At 48.6% G+C, this 20,734-nt stretch overlaps 1 protein-coding gene across 1 annotated transcript; it reads left to right on the forward strand.

Moving 5' to 3' along the window:
- The first annotated feature begins 1,343 nt into the window (after window positions 1–1,343).
- Window positions 1,344–8,796, forward strand: ANAPC13 (anaphase promoting complex subunit 13). Its single transcript, XM_069748572.1, has 3 exons — window positions 1,344–1,495; window positions 3,697–3,802; window positions 8,592–8,796. Exons 1-3 carry the CDS (start codon window positions 1,383–1,385, stop codon window positions 8,715–8,717), a joined length of 345 nt encoding a protein of 114 aa, XP_069604673.1. The 5' UTR covers window positions 1,344–1,382; the 3' UTR covers window positions 8,718–8,796.
- The last annotated feature ends 11,938 nt before the right edge of the window (window positions 8,797–20,734 follow it).

Below are 20,734 nucleotides of genomic sequence, written 5' to 3' on the forward strand. Positions count from 1 at the left end.
GGTCACACTACGCGGTGTCCAGAGCTTCCATGGAAATTACTGGAGACTAATGGGAGCAAAATGAGCGGAACTGCAGAAACAGCAGAGCCCCATTCATTTCTATGGGGGTTAGAGTGCAGCAGGGGGCGCTACACTACGGGGTCACTCCTAATTGTGGGCACAACGCAGCATACAGCGTCTATGAAGCTCCTCGTCCCGGGTCACCGGCGCCTAAAACGTATTATTCCCGTTTCAGGAATTAAAGGCAAAGATGGAAATAACCCTTTTAAGGAGTTTTTAAGTACTGGGCACATTTCTGCCCAGCTCTGTAGAATGTTGAATCCTAAGGCTTTGTTCACACGTTACTTTTTTTATGCATTTTTTTTTTCCTGCAGGCAAAACCTGTTCTCTTGGCAGTAAAGAAGCAACGTCAAAAAAGCAGGTTTTGTTGAGTGTTTGCGGAGGGTTTTTTTTGCTGGTACTATGAAACACAGCTGAAAATTTGCAGCAAAAAAAAACGCTGCCAAAACGCAACATGTGAACATGGACCAGTTTTTACAACTGATGTGTATATATGGGTGAATGAAATTCCCTGGGTGTGTGTACAAAAAACTGTGCTAGGCTGGCACTTGTATAATGGCTGTGATTGTAGCCCTAGGCCGGATTCACACAGGCATGGAGTAGACTGGAGGTCTGCTCAGGAAACGCGCGTCGGGGTGTGCGCATTCTCAGACCACGAGTCCGGCCTGGTGTCAGCTACACTGCTGACCACACTCTTACCACAGGCATTACAGGGGTCGTCACTCCCCGTCCTCGGGGGCCGGTCATAGGGAGAGTCCGCCCTGCTGAGAACCGCCCCCATCAGCACAATGAGGAAACCTTTATCTCAACTACAAAATGGCGCAGCCAGATCTCTGCTCCATTCCTTCTCTATACGGCTGCTGGAAAGAGCCGAGCAGAGCGCTCAGCAGCCGCATAGGGAATGATTGCAACAGCGGTCGCACATATGCACTACCCACCCCCGAGCAACACATTATGGCCTGCCCTGTGTGGAGACGTGATAGCTGGCTTTCAGTGGACAACCCCTTTAAGGGAACACGCACACAACGTGGAGGGGATAGGAGACATGCGCACTGGGGCTCTTTTCACCAGACTGCCATCTACAATGAAGCCGTATTCCAATTAGCTGCTGTAAATTACTGCATATCACAGGCTAGAAAGATACTAGGGGTTATTATGTCCACTACACCCCTCCTCTTCCGATGCTCAGTGGTACATTCCGAGAAATACAAACGGCTTCGGCACCGCCCACGTACTGTGCAGGGGGGAGGCTCGAATTCTAGCTGGCGGATGACGTCAGAGTTATCGCACACGAGCTGTCACGTGACACAGAACGGCGTCATATGACGCTGACGCTAGTCACGTGGCATTCCAGAGTGCTTGCTTTTTTTGCTTGTTACTACGCGCGATATAACGGGGCACGCGTGAGGCGCCGAGGCGGGATCTCCCGCACATGGTGAGTGCTGCATCCCACGTGACCTGTCGCCACCATCACCCGATGTATGTAAGCCTCTGGCGGCACTGAGCCGCGTGCAGTCGCCCTCTGCTGGCCGGGCTGTGTAGTGCACGGCGGCGTCCTGCTGACCCGATCCTGGGCGCTTAACCCCTTAGAGGCTGCAGTCATTAGCGGGCGCGGCATGTTACCAGCTTAACCCCCGGCTATGTCGGCGACCAGTGATCACAGAACCGCGCATACCCTGCAGCATAGTGGTAATGCGGCATTGCACAGGGTAACAGCTGCACCTGTCAGAGGCAGATGATGGATGATGAAATCAGTCATCATCTGCCGGAAGAGACGCGACTCAGCGTGCGCCCCCGTCAGTCAGGGACGCCCGGCATAGCTGTACATGGCATGCAGGTAAGGGGTTAATGGAGGCAGAGACCCCATCCCCCCACTATTGTGTGTCCGGTCAGTGTGAGGTTCACCCCTCGGTTATTCCTCCTGGAAACGTTTTGCCGTTCTATTGACGCTTCATCCAGTGTATAGGCATTCTGGCCGGTGTGTGTCGTCCCCTGTGTCCACCGTCACCGCTCTCCCCGCAGCCGCTACGTTACATTTCCTTGGTTTTCCACATTTAGCGCATTGTTGAGTGCTGTGCAGCCGTGTCTGTACATAAGGCTGTGTTCACACCCACCTGTCCTGCTCACTTTACCGATGGCCTACCCAAAGGAGGACCACTGTAACCCCTTTCCTGCAAATGTCACAGCCAGTATACCACATGTCACTGCTGTAGCCAATCACTGTCCATCATTGACCAAAAGCCGCACTTCTGACTGAAAGCCGCGCCGGCCTCATCTCTATGACTGAAAGCCGGGTCGGCCTCATCTCTATGACTGAAAGCCGGGTCGGCCTCATCTCTATGACTGAAAGCCGCGCCGGCCTCATCTCTATGACTGAAAGCCGCGCCGGCCTCATCTCTATGACTGAAAGCCGCGCCGGCCTCGTCTCTATGACTGAAAGCCGCGCCGGCCTCATCTCTATGACTGAAAGCCGGGTCGGCTTCACTTCTGTCTGAAAGCTGTGTCTGCTTCACCACTGTGACTAAAAGCCACGTCAGCTTCACCTCTGTCTGAAAGCTGAGTCGGCTTCACCACTATGACTGAAAACCAGGTCGGCTTCACCTCTGTCTGAAAGCTGGGTCGGCTTCACCTCTATGACTGAAAGCTGGGTCGGCTTCACCACTATGACTGAAAGCTGGGTCGGCTTCACCTCTATGTCTGAAAGCTGGGTCGGCTTCACCACTATGACTGAAAGCCGCGTCGGCTTCACCACTATGACTGAAAGCCGCGTCGGCTTCACCTCTATGACTGAAAGCTGGGTCGGCTTCACCACTATGACTGAAAGCCGCGTCGGCTTCACCACTATGACTGAAAACCGGGTCGGCTTCACCTCTATGTCTGAAAGCCGCGTCGGCTTCACCTCTATGACTGAAAGCTGGGTCGGCTTCACCACTATGACTGAAAGCCGCGTCGGCTTCACCACTATGACTGAAAACCGGGTCGGCTTCACCACTATGACTGAAAGCCGCGTCGGCTTCACCTCTATGACTGAAAGCTGGGTCGGCTTCACCACTATGACTGAAAGCTGGGTCGGCTTCACCACTATGACTGAAAGCCGCGTCGGCTTCACCACTATGACTGAAAACCGGGTCGGCTTCACCTCTGTCTGAAAGCCGTGTCGACTTCACTATGACTGAAAGCTGGGTCGGCTTCACCCCTATGACTGAAAGCCGGCAGCTCCAAGGAAGAATAAAGTTACTTTCTCCCAGTAGCCGGCTTTCTGTTAGGCGGCCAGACAACATTGTGAGCGCCATTTCCATGCAGATGATATCTGGATCACCAGTGTTGTCCTGATGATGTTTGGAACTTGGAAACGCGCTGACTTCTAAACCTCATACTGCGGATCTCGGTCCTCTCCTCATCCTTCTGACTGCATGTATTATTTGCAGAATCGGGAGTGTAATAATAACAATAGTGATGTGTGGCGGGCGGGCAGCGGATGGAGAGATATTTATGCTACAATAAATTGTCTTGAGTTTAAGAATTCAGAAGCTGCAGACTGGTCTGTGCTCGTTTTCTAAGGATGTGGCAACTGTTGAGTTGTATCATTTATACAGGATTTGTTTTTTCTTGTTTTTTTTTTTTTTTTTTTTCTAGCCTTCCAATGGACAGCGAAATCCAGAGAGATGGGCGCATTTTAGATTTGGTTGACGATGCTTGGAAAGAAGATAAATTACCCTATGAAGATGTAACCATTCCACTGGTAGGACAAACCTTCAGCTAGTGATCATGTGGCGCCCTCTATTGGCAGCAAGCTGTGCTTACCTTGGGTCTTTACTCCTATAGATCCCATAGTTTGTAAGCTTGCGAGCAGGGCCCTCATTCCTCCTGGTATCTGTTTTGAACTGTATTTCTGTTATGCTGTAATGTCTATTGTCTGTACAAGTCCCCTCTATAATTTGTAAAGCGCTGCGGAATATGTTGGCGCTATATAAATAAAAATTATTATTTATTATTATTATTATTATTATAGATTGCAGTGGGGACGGTCACGTTGTCACCCCTTCCCCATCCATTGGAGTATAGGAAGAGTGCGGCGGCCAATTATGAGCAAATGTTCACAGGAACGCTCATGTTCCCTTTATCGGCAATGTGAGCCGCTATACTATCACGTGACTAAAGCCAAATGCTCGATCGTCAGGTGAAAGGATTATTTCCCTAATACTCATCATTCTCAGAAGAACGTTATTCACGACTGTTCTGTGTAAACAGCGCGGTCTATTAACAGTTGTCCAGAAGTGCGCCAGCATTTGTACAAAGACTGTTAAACAGCCGCCGATTGGCTTCTGTGTAGCTGTGGGTCGGCCATTGTGAACAAGTCTTAGGCTACTTTCACACATCAGGTTTTCGCCGTCAGGCTAAATCCGGCTAAATTTCAAGAAACCAGATCAGGCGAACGTTGCCGCCGGATCAGGTTTTTTTCCCATAGACTTGTATTGGCGTCGGATTGCACCTGATGACATTGCGTTTCGTCCAGTTTTCGCCGGATCCGGCAAATCTGCCGCTTCCGGTTTCTTAAAAAAATGTCCACTGCAACGTTTTTCGTCTCCGGCGAAAAAGCCTGAAGTGCCGGATCCGGCGCTTCCGGCTGTTTGCTAGAATGGAAGGTGCCGCATCCGGAGCCGGAAGGTGCCGCATCCGGAGAAAGGGAGATCCGGCGGCCTGATCCGTTTTTTTAAACTGAGCATGCTCCAAAAAATTTTTTTTTTTTATCCAATAATCTAGATAGGCTTGCCGGAGCTGTCAAAAAAACGGATCCAACGCATCAGTTTTTCACAATCTGCGCCGGATCAAGTTTTTCCAACATTCACCGGATTTAGCCTGACACTGCAAACCTGGTGTGTGAAAGTAGCCTTAAAGGGAATCTGTCAGCAGGTTTTTACCACCTAACCCAAGAGCAGCTTGATTGCAGCCATGTGTCACCTTCTCATCTGCTTGCTGTAATTTTAATATAATGCCGCTTTATCAGCAGGAATTACCGTATGTCTAGAAGTCGTCCTCCATATTCATATGTATAACCCCCGCCCAAACCACTGACAGCTTTCTGTTTACACTGTGCATAGTCAGAAAGCAGCCAATCCAGTATATCTGCAGCAGAGAAAACTGATTTTATCAGAACTGCAGCAATCGGCCCAGTAAGTGACACATCACTGCAATCAGGGTCTCTGTCTGTAAAACATGCTGCTCTCAGATTGGGTATCAAAATAACTAGTGACAGATTCCTTTTAAGATGGCAATCCCTGATATTAGGCCTGCTGTATTACACTGAATATTGTTTTTGAAATGGGGAAAAAGTCTGAGAAATACACCGTCATCTCTGCTTTACTCTCCTTATAGATGAGACATATACCGTCATCTGTGCTTTACTCTCCTTATAGATGACATACACCGTCATCTGTGCTTTACTCTCCTTATAGATGAGACATACACCGTAATCTCTGCTTTACTCTCCTTATAAATGAGACATACACTGTCATCTGTGCTTTACTCTCCTTATAAATGAGACATACACTGTCATCTGTGCTTTACTCTCCTTATAAATGAGACATACACTGTCATCTGTGCTTTACTCTCCTTATAGATGAGACATACACTGTCATCTGTGCTTTACTCTCCTTATAGATGAGACATACACTGTCATCTGTGCTTTACTCTCCTTATAAATGAGACATACACTGTCATCTGTGCTTTACTCTCCTTATAGATGAGACATACACTGTCATCTGTGCTTTACTCTCCTTATAGATGAGACATACACTGTCATCTGTGCTTTACTCTCCTTATAAATGAGACATACACTGTCATCTGTGCTTTACTCTCCTTATAAATGAGACATACACTGTCATCTGTGCTTTACTCTCCTTATAAATGAGACATACACCGCCATCTGTGCTTTACTCCACTTCTAGATGAGACATACACCGCCATCTGTGCTTTACTCTCCTTATAGATGAGACATACACCGCCATCTGTGCTTTACTCTCCTTATAGATGAGACATACACCGCCATCTGTGCTTTACTCCACTTCTAGATGAGACATACACCGCCATCTGTGCTTTACTCTCCTTATAGATGAGACATACACCGCCATCTGTGCTTTACTCTCCTTATAGATGAGACATACACCGCCATCTGTGCTTTACTCCACTTCTAGATGAGACATACACTGTCATCTGTGCTTTACTCTCCTTATAGATGAGACATACACCGCCATCTGTGCTTTACTCCACTTATAGATGAGACATACACCGCCATCTGTGCTTTACTCTCCTTATAGATGAGACATACACCGCCATCTGTGCTTTACTCTCCTTATAGATGAGACATACACCGCCATCTGTGCTTTACTCCACTTCTAGATGAGACATACACCGTCATCTGTGCTTTACTCTCCTTATAGATGAGACATACACCGCCATCTGTGCTTTACTCTCCTTATAGATGAGACATACACCGTCATCTGTGCTTTACTCCACTTATAGATGAGACATACACCGTCATCTGTGCCTTACTCTCCTTATAAATGAGACATACACTGTCATCTGTGCTTTACTCTCCTTATAAATGAGACATACACCGCCATCTGTGCTTTACTCCACTTCTAGATGAGACATACACCGCCATCTGTGCTTTACTCTCCTTATAGATGAGACATACACCGCCATCTGTGCTTTACTCTCCTTATAGATGAGACATACACCGCCATCTGTGCTTTACTCCACTTCTAGATGAGACATACACTGTCATCTGTGCTTTACTCTCCTTATAGATGAGACATACACCGCCATCTGTGCTTTACTCCACTTATAGATGAGACATACACCGCCATCTGTGCTTTACTCTCCTTATAGATGAGACATACACCGCCATCTGTGCTTTACTCTCCTTATAGATGAGACATACACCGCCATCTGTGCTTTACTCCACTTCTAGATGAGACATACACCGTCATCTGTGCTTTACTCTCCTTATAGATGAGACATACACCGCCATCTGTGCTTTACTCTCCTTATAGATGAGACATACACCGTCATCTGTGCCTTACTCTCCTTATAGATGAGACATACACCGCCATCTGTGCTTTACTCTCCTTATAGATGAGACATACACCGCCATCTGTGCTTTACTCTCCTTATAGATGAGACATACACCGCCATCTGTGCTTTACTCTCCTTATAGATGAGACATACACCGTCATCTGTGCCTTACTCTCCTTATAGATGAGACATACACCGCCATCTGTGCTTTACTCTCCTTATAGATGAGACATACACCGCCATCTGTGCTTTACTCTCCTTATAGATGAGACATACACCGCCATCTGTGCTTTACTCTCCTTATAGATGAGACATACACCGCCATCTGTGCTTTACTCTCCTTATAGATGAGACATACACCGTCATCTGTGCCTTACTCTCCTTATAGATGAGACATACACCGCCATCTGTGCTTTACTCTCCTTATAGATGAGACATACACCGTCATCTGTGCTTTACTCCACTTCTAGATGAGACATACACCGTCATCTGTGCTTTACTCTCCTTATAGATGAGACATACACCGCCATCTGTGCTTTACTCCACTTCTAGATGAGACATACACCGTCATCTGTGCTTTACTCTCCTTATAGATGAGACATACACCGTCATCTGTGCCTTACTCTCCCTATAGATGAGATATACACCGTCATCTGTGCTTTACTCTCCCTATAGATGAGATATACACCGTCATCTGTGCCTTACTCTCCTTATAGATGAGACATACACCGCCATCTGTGCTTTACTCTCCTTATAGATGAGACATACACCGTCATCTGTGCTTTACTCTCCTTATAGATGAGACATACACCGTCATCTGTGCTTTACTCTCCTTATAGATGAGACATACACCGCCATCTGTGCTTTACTCTCCTTATAGATGAGACATACACCGCCATCTGTGCTTTACTCTCCTTATAGATGAGACATACACCGTCATCTGTGCCTTACACTCCTTATAGATGAGACATACACCGTCATCTGTGCCTTACTCTCCCTATAGATGAGATATACACCGTCATCTGTGCTTTACTCTCCCTATAGATGAGATATACACCGTCATCTGTGCTTTACTCTCCTTATAGATGAGACATACACTGTCATCTGTGCTTTACTCTCCTTATAAATGAGACATACACTGTCATCTCTGCTTTTCTCTCCTTATAGATGAGACATACACCGCCATCTGTGCTTTACTCCACTTCTAGATGAGACATACACCGCCATCTGTGCTTTACTCTCCTTATAGATGAGACATACACCGTCATCTGTGCTTTACTCTCCTTATAGATGAGACATACACCGTCATCTGTGCTTTACTCTCCTTATAGATGAGACATACACCGTCATCTGTGCCTTACTCTCCTTATAGATGAGACATACACTGTCATCTCTGCTTTACTCTCCCTATAGATGAGATATACACCGTCATCTCTGCTTTACTCTCCTTACAGAACGAGCTTCCGGAGCCTGAGCAGGATAATGGTGGTGTGATGGAGTCTGTGAAGGAGCAGGAGATGAAGTGGGCAGACTTGGCTCTCCAGTATCTGCATGAAAACATTCCACTGTCGGGGAATTAATATTTTCCTTATGTGGTGGAAAAACGACTCTTAATTTACTGTTATTTTCAAGTCAAATAAATTGAAGAATTGTTCTTTTTTTGAGAAACATAATAAGTTCTTATAACGGTCACTTAAGAATTTTTTATTATCAGTTGGAAATGTAAGCAATAAACTGAAGAAGGTGAAAACCATCTTTTCAGTATTTTTCTTTAACACAAAAGGTGTTAAAGACTTTTTTTAAGTTTGAGGGAATGTATCGTCATTGATTTGGGCTTTTTTTTTCTTCCTCAGATCACATTCTGTATTAAAAAAAAAACTTAAATAGAAACATTCCACAGGCCACTAGGGATATTTTACATTTTCTAACTCTTTGAAATTGCTAGGATCAAAACCCACGAAATGCAACAAACGGATTTCTCCATAAGCGGGTCATATATCTACGCCATGTTTATACTTAAACGAACCCCCCCCCCCCCTGATGTGGTGAGCATCATGATCCTTGTGTCGTTCTTCTACGAGGTTCATACAGCGAGTTATGTATAGAAATGGCTTGACTCTAAGAAAGGGGAGTATTCAGCTTCTGAGTGAGGTCACCACAGAGGGAGTTCCTTGGTTCTGGGCAAGGAGATAAGTGAGTGAGGCATCAGTCTTCACTAGTCTATTGTCCCGGGTCTAGCTGTGAGACAGATGTGTGATTCATCTAGATGTGTGCCCATCCCCCACAGCACATTGTCAGCCATGAGATGAAATGATATGAACGAATTGTAAGTGGTTTTCAACCTTAATCCCATTTTATTTGTTACTGTACTTACGATACTTGTCTAATTTTATAATACCTTTTTATACTTTTGCAAACACTGCCTACCTTTTTTGGAGAAAAATATATGCTAGTTTTGTTTCTCTTTGCTCTATAACGAATTGTCACGTCATCTGAAGTGAAATTAAGCTACTAATTTGGGTTTTCTCTGGACCTGTCATTAATTAAGAATCGGAGCTGATGGCAGCGGATTTTTCCTGTGCGTTTGGGAGACTTTGTAGCGACGGATGGCATTGATAATTATTTTTCCCGCCTGAGTGGGAGTAGTTATATCACCCTCGCTGCAGCCTTCCCATTAGCCAGTACAAAGTAAGGCAGCCTTTCTGGTGACTAATTATCCTAGGTGCAGTACCCTGTCTGACCTGAGGGTAAGGGGGACGCCAGAGAGCTGCAAGTTCCAAACTGGAAATGGGATATAGATAAATCCCCTTCAGAAAGGAGACGGGGGCAACCAAACAACCCCGGTTCATGACAAATTGGTGTGAGCAGTGGGGAAGATAAATATATCCTCCTCATGAATTGTGACAAGGATATCTATCAGTTGAATTGAATCAAGAATATAATCTTAACTATTGTTTAAAAGAATTCAGGTTTTGCTATATAATCTGAAAGCAGCAAGATGTAGGAGCAGAGACCCTGATTCCAACGATGTCACTTACTGGCCTGCTTGATGTCATTTTGATACAAAAGCATGGTGACAGATTGTTGATAACACAGGATCCACCGATCAAAATAGGCAATGTCATAGCTCACCTGCTCCTTTTTCCTACACAATGACCTTTGCACATGCTCACTACAAAATATAGGGTTGAGTTTTTGCCTGTGTTTTTCCTGCCAAAAGATTCTGAAATCTCTGCATCAACTCCTTCACGTGTGCATGGACCCTAATGCAGTTCACACTTCATACATTCAATGTTTGCATACATATTGGTGCTCCTGTATGCTTTTATTTGTTTTTTTTTTTAATATTCCAGAGAAAGTCACTTTTTTTTTACTGTAAATGAGCTGTTAAGATCTACGGGCCGCACAGAGATCTCCCTGAGAATCTGCCTCTGGTAATGACTGACAGTCCGCCCTCCTACATGTCTCACACTGGAAATGCCCCCTTACATTTACAGTAATTTCTTGCAGCAGAGACCGGCCATTTGTGCTGAATTCACAGCTACACCTCTAAGTACTGCCGTATAATGTGCTCCACGCTGCTGAGAGTTCTGAACGCGTGTTAAACATGGGCTTTAATATGTACAAAATAGACATTTTGCCTGGGAATTTCATGTATGGAAAGGATTCCAAAAAGGCAGTTCATGTGTTTTTTGCAATGTTAAAAAAATAAATAAAAACGACCTTGCACATGATTCCTGAAGCGTGCTGTGTGGTGTAAATACCCACCTAAAAGAACACTATTTACACTCCCCACATGGTCAAATAGTGGATTTAGTACTCTATAAAAATAATACCTTTTGTGTGAGAAATGGATCCTTTATTGTGAATGAAAACAGTTTTGACGTTAAAATGGTGGAGTTTGGTGCAGTCTTGATGTAGTCACAAGCGCTCACTTATCGTTCTCTGTTGACTCTCTTCATGTAAATTGACAGCCACAATCTGAAAGGAAAGCTCCATATCTGGAGCACCGTGTTACTGCAGGAGAAAGCTGGGGCACAGGAGCACCGTGTTACTGCAGGAGAAAGCTGGGGTGGAGGAGCACCGTGTTACTGCAGGAGAAAGCTGGGGTGCAGGAGCACCATGTTACTGCAGGAGAAAGCTGGGGTGCAGGAGCACACCGTGTTACTGCAGGAGAAAGCTCGGTATCAGGAGCACACCGTGTTACTGCAGGAGAAAGCTCGGTGTCACGATATTGTATGAAATATATAAGTTTAGTTCGCTGCCAGCACACATAGGGTGGGCGGCGAACCCCCCCCTTCACTTTGTGTTTAGCTTGCCTTGTGAATGTGTGTGTAGGAAAGCTTTTATGGCTTCTTGCAAATTCCTGACTTTCAGCTCCCAAACCCCTCCTGCCCCTCCTAAAGGAATTTTTAAGACCAGGCTAGAATCTTCCTCCAGCAGGAACTGGATTAGAGAATCTTCTAGAATCCATGGAAGTCCTTTGTTCCAATATGATAAGATATTGGGCCAACTACTGGGCGTAAGAGAATATTAATTAGATATTGCTAAAGTCCATCGGAGCCTCTATCCATCACGCTAAACATGAGCTTCTAACTCCATCAGGTAAAGAGTTTGGATTTCTCTGCAAATAGGCAACACACATAGGACATATTTGGTCTCCTTAGAATGCCAACGTTAATACGAGATGAACGCTGGGTTGGTTATGACTGTGACATGTTCTCGAGCAGAGATACAAGCATTAGAAGAACTTGTGTTAGATTTACCTAAACTGAAGAAAGGAGGGCGATCTTAACTCAACCCTTTTTGATGATGTCACGGGCTGTGGGTTATAAGGGTCTGCAGGCTTTGAGCAGGGGAAGTTTTTACCTGGTCTGTCTGCTGGAAGCCATGTGAGTTTGACTTGAAGAGCTGTACCTAATGCATTGGGACAGATGGAAGCCCCACTAGCCTGGTTGCCTGAACTGATATGAACTGAGCACATGTAAGTGTTACTTCTCATTTAACCCCTGTTTATTTTATAATTACCTTGTACATATTTGCAATTGTCTCATATTGTAACATCGTTATATGCCTTTTTACAAACACTGCCTTCTTTCGGAGTAAAATATATAAATTACTAGTTTTCGTTCTTCCTGCTCTAAAACGTACCCTAAGTCTTCTGAAGGGAATTACGCTACTGTTTTGGGTTAGCTTCGGACCCGTTTAATCGAAGCTGGTGGTAGCTTACCGTGTGCCGGCCTTTGGGTATTGTATCGATTGCGGCGTTGATAATTATTGTTCCTGCCTGAGTGGGAGTAGTTATCGCGTCGCTGCAGCGTGCCCAATAGCCAGTACATAGCAGGCAGCCTTTCTGGTGACTAATTACCAAAGGTGCAGTACCTAATCTGACCTGAGAGTAAAGGGGGCGCCACAGCTGCAAGTTTTAAGTGGAACTGTAAGCGGGATATACATAAATCCCTGCAGTTCGTGGTGTATTGAAGAGCAGTGGGATACCTAGAATAAGCCCCTGCTGTAAACTAAGAGCTCAATAGCCTTGTGTGTGTTTTTTTCATCACATTGTGGAGTGGAGGGATAACTAAGATAAGCCTCCTGCACATATGATAGCCGTCTGTTGGCCTAAAGTCACCCTGACCAGGGACGTAGGGGTGACGGTCACGGTGTGAATCGTGACACTCGGTATCTGGAGCACCGTGTTACTGCAGGAGAAAGTTCGGTATCAGGAGTAACGTGTTACTGCAGGAGAAAGCTCGGTATCTGGAGCACTGTGTTACTGCAGGAGAAAGCTCGGTATCAGGAGCATACCGTGTTAGTGCAGGAGAAAGCTCGGTATCAGGAGCACCGTGTTACTGCAGGAGAAAGCTCGGTATCAGGAGCACCGTGTTACTGCAGGAGAAAGCTCGGTATCAGGAGCACACCATGTTACTGCAGGAGAAAGCTCGGTATCAGGAGCACCATGTTACTGCAGGAGAAAGCTCGGTATCAGGAGCACACCGTGTTACTGGAGCAGAAAGCTGGGGTGCAGGAGCACACCATGTTACTGCAGGAGAAAGCTGGGGTGCAGGAGCACACTGTGTTACTGCAGGAGAAAGCTCGGTATCAGGAGCACCATGTTACTGCAGGAGAAAGCTCGGTATCAGGAGCACACCATGTTACTGCAGGAGAAAGCTGGGGTGCAGGAGCACACCATGTTACTGCAGGAGAAAGCTGGGGTGCAGGAGCACACCGTGTTACTGCAGGAGAAAGCTCGGTATCAGGATCTCCCTGTAACTGCAGGAGAAAGCTCGGTATCTGGAGCACCGTGTTACTGCAGGAGAAAGTTTGGTATCTGGAGCACCGTGTTACTGCAGGAGAAAGCTCGGTATCAGGAGCACCGTGTTACTGCAGGAGAAAGCTCGGTATCAGGAGCACACCGTGTTACTGCAGGAGAAAGCTGGGGTGCAGGAGCACACCGTGTTATTGCAGGAGAAAGCTGGGGCGCAGGAGCATCGTGTTACAGCAGGAGAAAGCTGGGGTGCAGGAGCACCGTGTTACTGCAGGAGAAAGCTGGGGTGCAGGAGCACCGTGTTACTGCAGGAGAAAGCTGGGGTGCAGGAGCACTGTGTTACTGCAGGAGAAAGCTCGGTATCAGGAGCACACCGTGTTACTGCAGGAGAAAGCTGGGGTGCAGGAGCACACCATGTTATTGCAGGAGAAAGCTGGGGCGCAGGAGCACCGTGTTACAGCAGGAGAAAGCTGGGGTGCAGGAGCACCGTGTTACTGCAGGAGAAAGCTGGGGTGCAGGAGCACCGTATTACTGTAGGAGAAAGCTGGGGTGCAGGAGCACTGTGTTACTGCAGGAGAAAGCTCGGTATTAGGAGCACACCGTGTTACTGCAGGAGAAAGCTCGGTATCAGGAGCACCGTGTTACTGCAGGAGAAAGCTCGGTATCAGGAGCACCGTGTTACTGCAGGAGAAAGCTCGGTATCAGGAGCACACCGTGTAACTGCAGGAGAAAGCTCGGTATCAGGAGCACTGTGTTACTGCAGGAGAAAGCTCGGTATCAGGAGCACACCGTGTTACTGCAGGAGAAAGCTGGGGTGCAGGAGCACACCGTGTTACTGCAGAAGAAAGCTGGGGTGTAGGAGCACACCGTGTTACTGCAGGAGAAAGCTGGGGTGCAGGAGCACACCGTGTTACTGCAGGAGAAAGCTCGGTATCAGGAGCACCGTGTTACTGCAGGAGAAAGCTCGGTATCAGGAGCACCCTGTTACTGCAGGAGAAAGCTCGGTATCAGTAGCACACCGTGTTACTGCAGGAGAAAGCTCGGTATCAGGAGCACACCGTGTTACTGCAGGAGAAAGCTCAATATCAGGAGCACCGTGTTACTGCAGGAGAATGCTCGGTATCAGGATCACACCGTGTTATTGCAGGAGAAAGCTGGGGTGCAGGAGCACACCATGTTACTGCAGGAGAAAGCTGAGGTGCAGGAGCACACCGTGTTACTGCAGGAGAAAGCTCGGTATCAGGAGCACCGTGTTACTGCAGGAGAAAGCTGGGGTGCAGGAGCACACCATGTTACTGCAAGAGAAAGCTGGGGTGCAGGAGCACACCGTGTTACTGCAGGAGAAAGCTGGGGTGCAGGAGCACCATGTTACTGCAGGAGAAAGCTCGGTATCAGGAGCACCATGTTACTGCAGGAGAAAGCTCGGTATCTGGAGCACCGTGTTACTGCAGGAGAAAGCTCGGTATCTGGAGCACCGTGTTACTGCAGGAGAAATCTCGGTATCAGAAGCACACCGTGTTACTGCAGGAGAAAGCTCGGTATCCGGAGCACCGTGTTACTGCAGGAGAAAGCTCGGTATAAGGAGCATCGTGTTACTGCAGGAGAAAGCTCGGTATCAAGAGCACACCATGTTACTGCAGGAGAAAGCTGGGGTGCAGGAGCACACCGTGTTACTGCAGGAGAAAGGTGGGGTGCAGGAGCACACCGTGTTACTGCAGGAGAAAGCTCGGTATCAGGAGCACCATGTTACTGAAGGAGAAAGCTCGGTATCAGGAGCACCGTGTTACTGCAGGAGAAAGCTCGGTATCAGGAGCACCGTGTTACTGCAGGAGAAAGCTTGGTATCAGGAGCACTGTGTTACTGCAGGAGAAAGCTCGGTATCAGGAGCACACTGTGTTACTGCAGGAGAAAGCTCGGTATCAGGAGCACTGTGTTACTGCAGGAGAAAGCTCGGTATCAGGAGCACACTGTGTTACTGCAAGAAGAAGCTTGGTGCAGGAGCACACCGTGTTACTGCAGGAGAAAGCTTGGTATCAGGAGCACACCGTGTTACTGCAAGAGAAAGCTCGGTATCAGGAGCACACCGTGTTACTGCAGACGAAAGCTCGGTATCAGGAGCATCGTGTTACTGCAGGAGAAAGCTCGGTATCTGGAGCACCGTGTTACTGCAGGAGAAAGCTCGGTATCTGGAGCACCGTGTTACTGCAGGAGAAAGCTCGGTATCAGAAGCACACCGTGTTACTGCAGGAGAAAGCTCGGTATCAAGAGCACACCGTGTTACTGCAGGAGAAAGCAGGGGTGCAGGAGCACACCGTGTTACTGCAGGAGAAAGGTGGGATGCAGGAGCACACCGTGTTACTGCAGGAGAAAGCTCGGTATCAAGAGCACCATGTTACTGCAGGAAAAAGCTCGGTATCAGGAGCACCGTGTTACTGCAGGAGAAAGCTCGGTATCAGGAGCACCGTGTTACTGCAGGAGAAAGCTCGGTATCAGGAGCACACCGTGTTACTGCAGGAGAAAGCTCGGTATCAGAAGCACACCGTGTTACTGCAGGAGAAAGCTCGGTATCAGGAGAACCGTGTTACTGCAGGAGAAAGCTCGGTATCAGGAGCACACCGTGTAACTGCAGGAGAAAGCTCGGTATCAGGAGCACTGTGTTACTGCAGGAGAAAGCTCGGTATCAGGAGCACACCGTGTTACTGCAGGAGAAAGCTGGGGTGCAGGAGCACACCGTGTTACTGCAGGAGAAAGCTGGGGTGTAGGAGCACACCGTGTTACTGCAGGAGAAAGCTGGGGTGCAGGAGCACACCGTGTTACTGAAGGAGAAAGCTCGGTATCAGGAGCACCGTGTTACTGCAGGAGAAAGCTCGGTATCAGGAGCACACCGTGTAACTGCAGGAGAAAGCTCGGTATCAGGAGCACTGTGTTACTGCAGGAGAAAGCTCGTTATCAGGAGCACACCGTGTTACTGCAGGAGAAAGCTGGGGTGCAGGAGCACACCGTGTTACTGCAGGAGAAAGCTGGGGTGCAGGAGCACCATGTTACTGCAGGAGAAAGCTCGGTATCAGGAGCACCATGTTACTGCAGGAGAAAGCTCGGTATCTGGAGCACCGTGTTACTGCAGGAGAAAGCTGGGGTGTAGGAGCACACCGTGTTACTGCAGGAGAAAGCTGGGGTGCAGGAGCACACCGTGTTACTGCAGGAGAAAGCTCGGTATCAGGAGCACCGTGTTACTGCAGGAGAAAGCTCGGTATCAGGAGCACCGTGTTACTGCAGGAGAAAGCTCGGTATCAGTAGCACACCGTGTTACTGCAGGAGAAAGCTCGGTATCAGGAGCATACCGTGTTACTGCAGGAGAAAGCTCAATATCAGGAGCACCGTGTTACTGCAGGAGAATGCTCGGTATCAGGATCACACCGTGTTATTGCAGGAGAAAGCTGGGGTGCAGGAGCACACCATGTTACTGCAGGAGAAAGCTGAGGTGCAGGAGCACACCGTGTTACTGCACGAGAAAGCTCAGTATCTGGAGCACCGTGTTACTGCAGGAGAAAGCTGGGGTGCAGGAGCACACCATGTTACTGCAAGAGAAAGCTGGGGTGCAGGAGCACACCGTGTTACTGCAGGAGAAAGCTGGGGTGCAGGAGCACCATGTTACTGCAGGAGAAAGCTCGGTATCAGGAGCACCATGTTACTGCAGGAGAAAGCTCGCTATCTGGAGCACCGTGTTACTGCAGGAGAAAGCTCGGTATCTGGAGCACCGTGTTACTGCAGGAGAAAGCTCGGTATCAGAAGCACACCGTGTTACTGCAGGAGAAAGCTCGGTATCCGGAGCACCGTGTTACTGCAGGAGAAAGCTCGGTATCAGGAGCATCGTGTTACTGCAGAAGAAAGCTCAGTATCAAGAGCACACCGTGTTACTGCAGGAGAAAGCTGGGGTGCAGGAGCACACCGTGTTACTGCAGGAGAAAGGTGGGGTGCAGGAGCACACCGTGTTACTGCAGGAGAAAGCTCAGTATCAGGAGCACCATGTTACTGCAGGAGAAAGCTCGGTTTTAGGAGCACCGTGTTACTGCAGGAGAAAGCTCGGTATCAGGAGCACCGTGTTACTGCAGGAGAAAGCTTGGTATCAGGAGCACTGTGTTACTGCAGGAGAAAGCTCGGTATCAGGAGCACACTGTGTTACTGCAGGAGAAAGCTCGGTATCAGGAGCACTGTGTTACTGCAGGAGAAAGCTCGGTATCAGGAGCACACTGTGTTACTGCAGGAAGAAGCTTGGTGCAGGAGCACACCGTGTTACTGCAGGAGAAAGCTTGGTATCAGGAGCACACCGTGTTACTGCAGGAGAAAGCTCGGTATCAGGAGCACACCGTGTTACTGCAGGCGAAAGCTCGGTATCAGGAGCATCGTGTTACTGCAGGAGAAAGCTTGGTATCTGGAGCACCGTGTTACTGCAGGAGAAAGCTCGGTATCTGGAGCACCGTGTTACTGCAGGAGAAAGCTCGGTATCAGAAGCACACCGTGTTACTGCAGGAGAAAGCTCGGTATCAAGAGCACACCGTGTTACTGCAGGAGAAAGCTGGGGTGCAGGAGCACACCGTGTTACTGCAGGAGAAAGGTGGGGTGCAGGAGCACACCGTGTTACTGCAGGAGAAAGCTCGGTATCAGGAGCACCATGTTACTGCAGGAGAAAGCTCGGTATCAGGAGCACCGTGTTACTGCAGGAGAAAGCTCGGTATCAGGAGCACCGTGTTACTGCAGGAGAAAGCTCGGTATCAGGAGCACACCGTGTTACTGCAGGAGAAAGCTCGGTATCTGGAGCACCGTGTTACTGCAGGAGAAAGCTCGGTATCAGAAGCACACCGTGTTACTGCAGGAGAAAGCTCGGTATCAGGAGCACCGTGTTACTGCAGGAGAAAGCTCGGTATCAGGAGCACCGTGTTACTGCAGGAGAAAGCTCGGTATCAGGAGCACACCGTGTAACTGCAGGAGAAAGCTCGGTATCAGGAGCACTGTGTTACTGCAGGAGAAAGCTCGTTATCAGGAGCACACCGTGTTACTGCAGGAGAAAGCTGGGGTGCAGGAGCACACCGTGTTACTGCAGGAGAAAGCTGGGGTGTAGGAGCACACCGTGTTACTGCTGGAGAAAGCTGGGGTGCAGGAGCACACCGTGTTACTGCAGGAGAAAGCTCGGTATCAGGAGCACCGTGTTACTGCAGGAGAAAGCTCGGTATCAGGAGCACCGTGTTACTGCAGGAGAAAGCTCGGTATCAGTAGCACACCGTGTTACTGCAGGAGAAAGCTCGGTATCAGGAGCACACCGTGTTACTGCAGGAGAAAGCTCAGTATCAGGAGCACCGTGTTACTGCAGGAGAATGCTCGGTATCAGGATCACACCGTGTTATTGCAGGAGAAAGCTGGGGTGCAGGAGCACACCATGTTACTGCAGGAGAAAGCTGAGGTGCAGGAGCACACCGTGTTACTGCAGGAGAAAGCTCGGTATCAGGAGCACCGTGTTACTGCAGGAGAAAGCTGGGGTGCAGGAGCACACCATGTTACTGCAAGAGAAAGCTGGGGTGCAGGAGCACACCGTGTTACTGCAGGAGAAAGCTGGGGTGCAGGAGCACCATGTTACTGCAGGAGAAAGCTCGGTATCTGGAGCACCATGTTACTGCAGGAGAAAGCTCGGTATCTGGAGCACCGTGTTACTGCAGGAGAAAGCTCGGTATCTGGAGCACCGTGTTACTGCAGGAGAAAGCTCGGTATTAGAAGCACACCGTGTTACTGCAGGAGAAAGCTCGGTATCAGGAGCACCGTGTTACTGCAGGAGAAAGCTCGGTATCAGGAGCATCGTGTTACTGCAGGAGAAAGCTCGGTATCAAGAGCACACCGTGCTACTGCAGGAGAAAGCTGGGGTGCAGGAGCACACCGTGTTACTGCAGGAGAAAGGTGGGGTGCTGGAGCACACCGTGTTACTGCAGGAGAAAGCTCGGTATCAGGAGCACCATGTTACTGCAGGAGAAAGCTCGGTATCAGGAGCACTGTGTTACTGCAGGAGAAAGCTCGGTATCAGGAGCACCGTGTTACTGCAGGAGAAAGCTTGGTATCAGGAGCACTGTGTTACTGCAGGAGAAAGCTCGGTATCAGGAGCACACTGTGTTGCTGCAGGAGAAAGCTCGGTATCAGGAGCACACTGTGTTACTGCAGGAGGAAGCTTGGTGCAGGAGCACACCGTGTTACTGCAGGAGAAAGCTTGGTATCAGGAGCACACGGTGTTACTGCAGGAGAAAGCTTGGTATCAGGAGCACACCGTGTTACTGCAGGAGAAAGCTCGGTATCAGGAGCATCGTGTTACTGCAGGAGAAAGCTCGGTATCAGGAGCACCATGTTACTGCAGGAGAAAGCTCGGTATCTGGAGCACCGTGTTACTGCAGGAGAAAGCTCAGTATCAAAAGCACACCGTGTTACTGCAGGAGAAAGCTCGGTATCAGGAGCACCGTGTTACTGCAGGAGAAAGCTCGGTATCAGGAGCATCGTGTTACTGCAGGAGAAAGCTCGGTATCAAGAGCACACCGTGTTACTGCAGGAGAAAGCTGGGGTGCAGGAGCACACCGTGTTACTGCAGGAGAAAGGTGGGGTGCAGGAGCACACCGTGTTACTGCAGGAGAAAGGTGGGGTGCAGGAGCACACCGTGTTACTGCAGGAGAAAGCTCGGTATCAGGAGCACCATGTTACTGCAGGAGAAAGCTCGGTATCTGGAGCACCGTGTTACTGCAGGAGAAAGCTCGGTATCAGAAGCACACCGTGTTACTGCAGGAGAAAGCTCGGTATCAGGAGCACCGTGTTACTGCAGGAGAAAGCTCGGTATCAGGAGCATTGTGTTACTGCAGGAGAAAGCTCGGTATCAAGAGCACACCGTGTTACTGCAGGAGAAAGCTGGGGTGCAGGAGCACACCGTGTTACTGCAGGAGAAAGGTGGGGTGCAGGAGCACACCGTGTTACTGCAGGAGAAAGCTCGGTGTCAGGAGCACCATGTTACTGCAGGAGAAAGCTTGGTATCAGGAGCACCGTGTTACTGCAGGAGAAAGCTCGGTATCAGGAGCACCGTGTTACTGCAGGAGAAAGCTTGGTATCAGGAGCACACTGTGTTACTGCAGGAGAAAGCTCGGTATCAGGAGCACTGTGTTACTGCAGGAGAAAGCTCGGTATCAGGAGCACACTGTGTTACTGCAGGAGGAAGCTTGGTGCAGGAGCACACCGTGTTACTGCAGGAGAAAGCTTGGTATCAGGAGCACACCGTGTTACTGCAGGAGAAAGCTCGGTATCAGGAGCACA

This window comes from Ranitomeya imitator, chromosome 2 (assembly GCF_032444005.1).
Source record: "Ranitomeya imitator isolate aRanImi1 chromosome 2, aRanImi1.pri, whole genome shotgun sequence".
NCBI lineage: Eukaryota > Metazoa > Chordata > Amphibia > Anura > Dendrobatidae > Ranitomeya > Ranitomeya imitator.

Excerpts from the sequence above, each read along its gene's own strand:
- ANAPC13 (XM_069748572.1), top strand. The coding sequence starts at position 1,383 with ATGACGCTGACGCTAGTCACGTGGCATTCCAGAGTGCTTGCTTTTTTT. Across the intron at positions 1,496-3,696 it reads GGCGGGATCTCCCGCACATG|CCTTCCAATGGACAGCGAAA; the intron begins GTGAGTGCTGCA and ends TTTTTTTTCTAG. Across the intron at positions 3,803-8,591 it reads AAGATGTAACCATTCCACTG|AACGAGCTTCCGGAGCCTGA; the intron begins GTAGGACAAACC and ends CTCTCCTTACAG.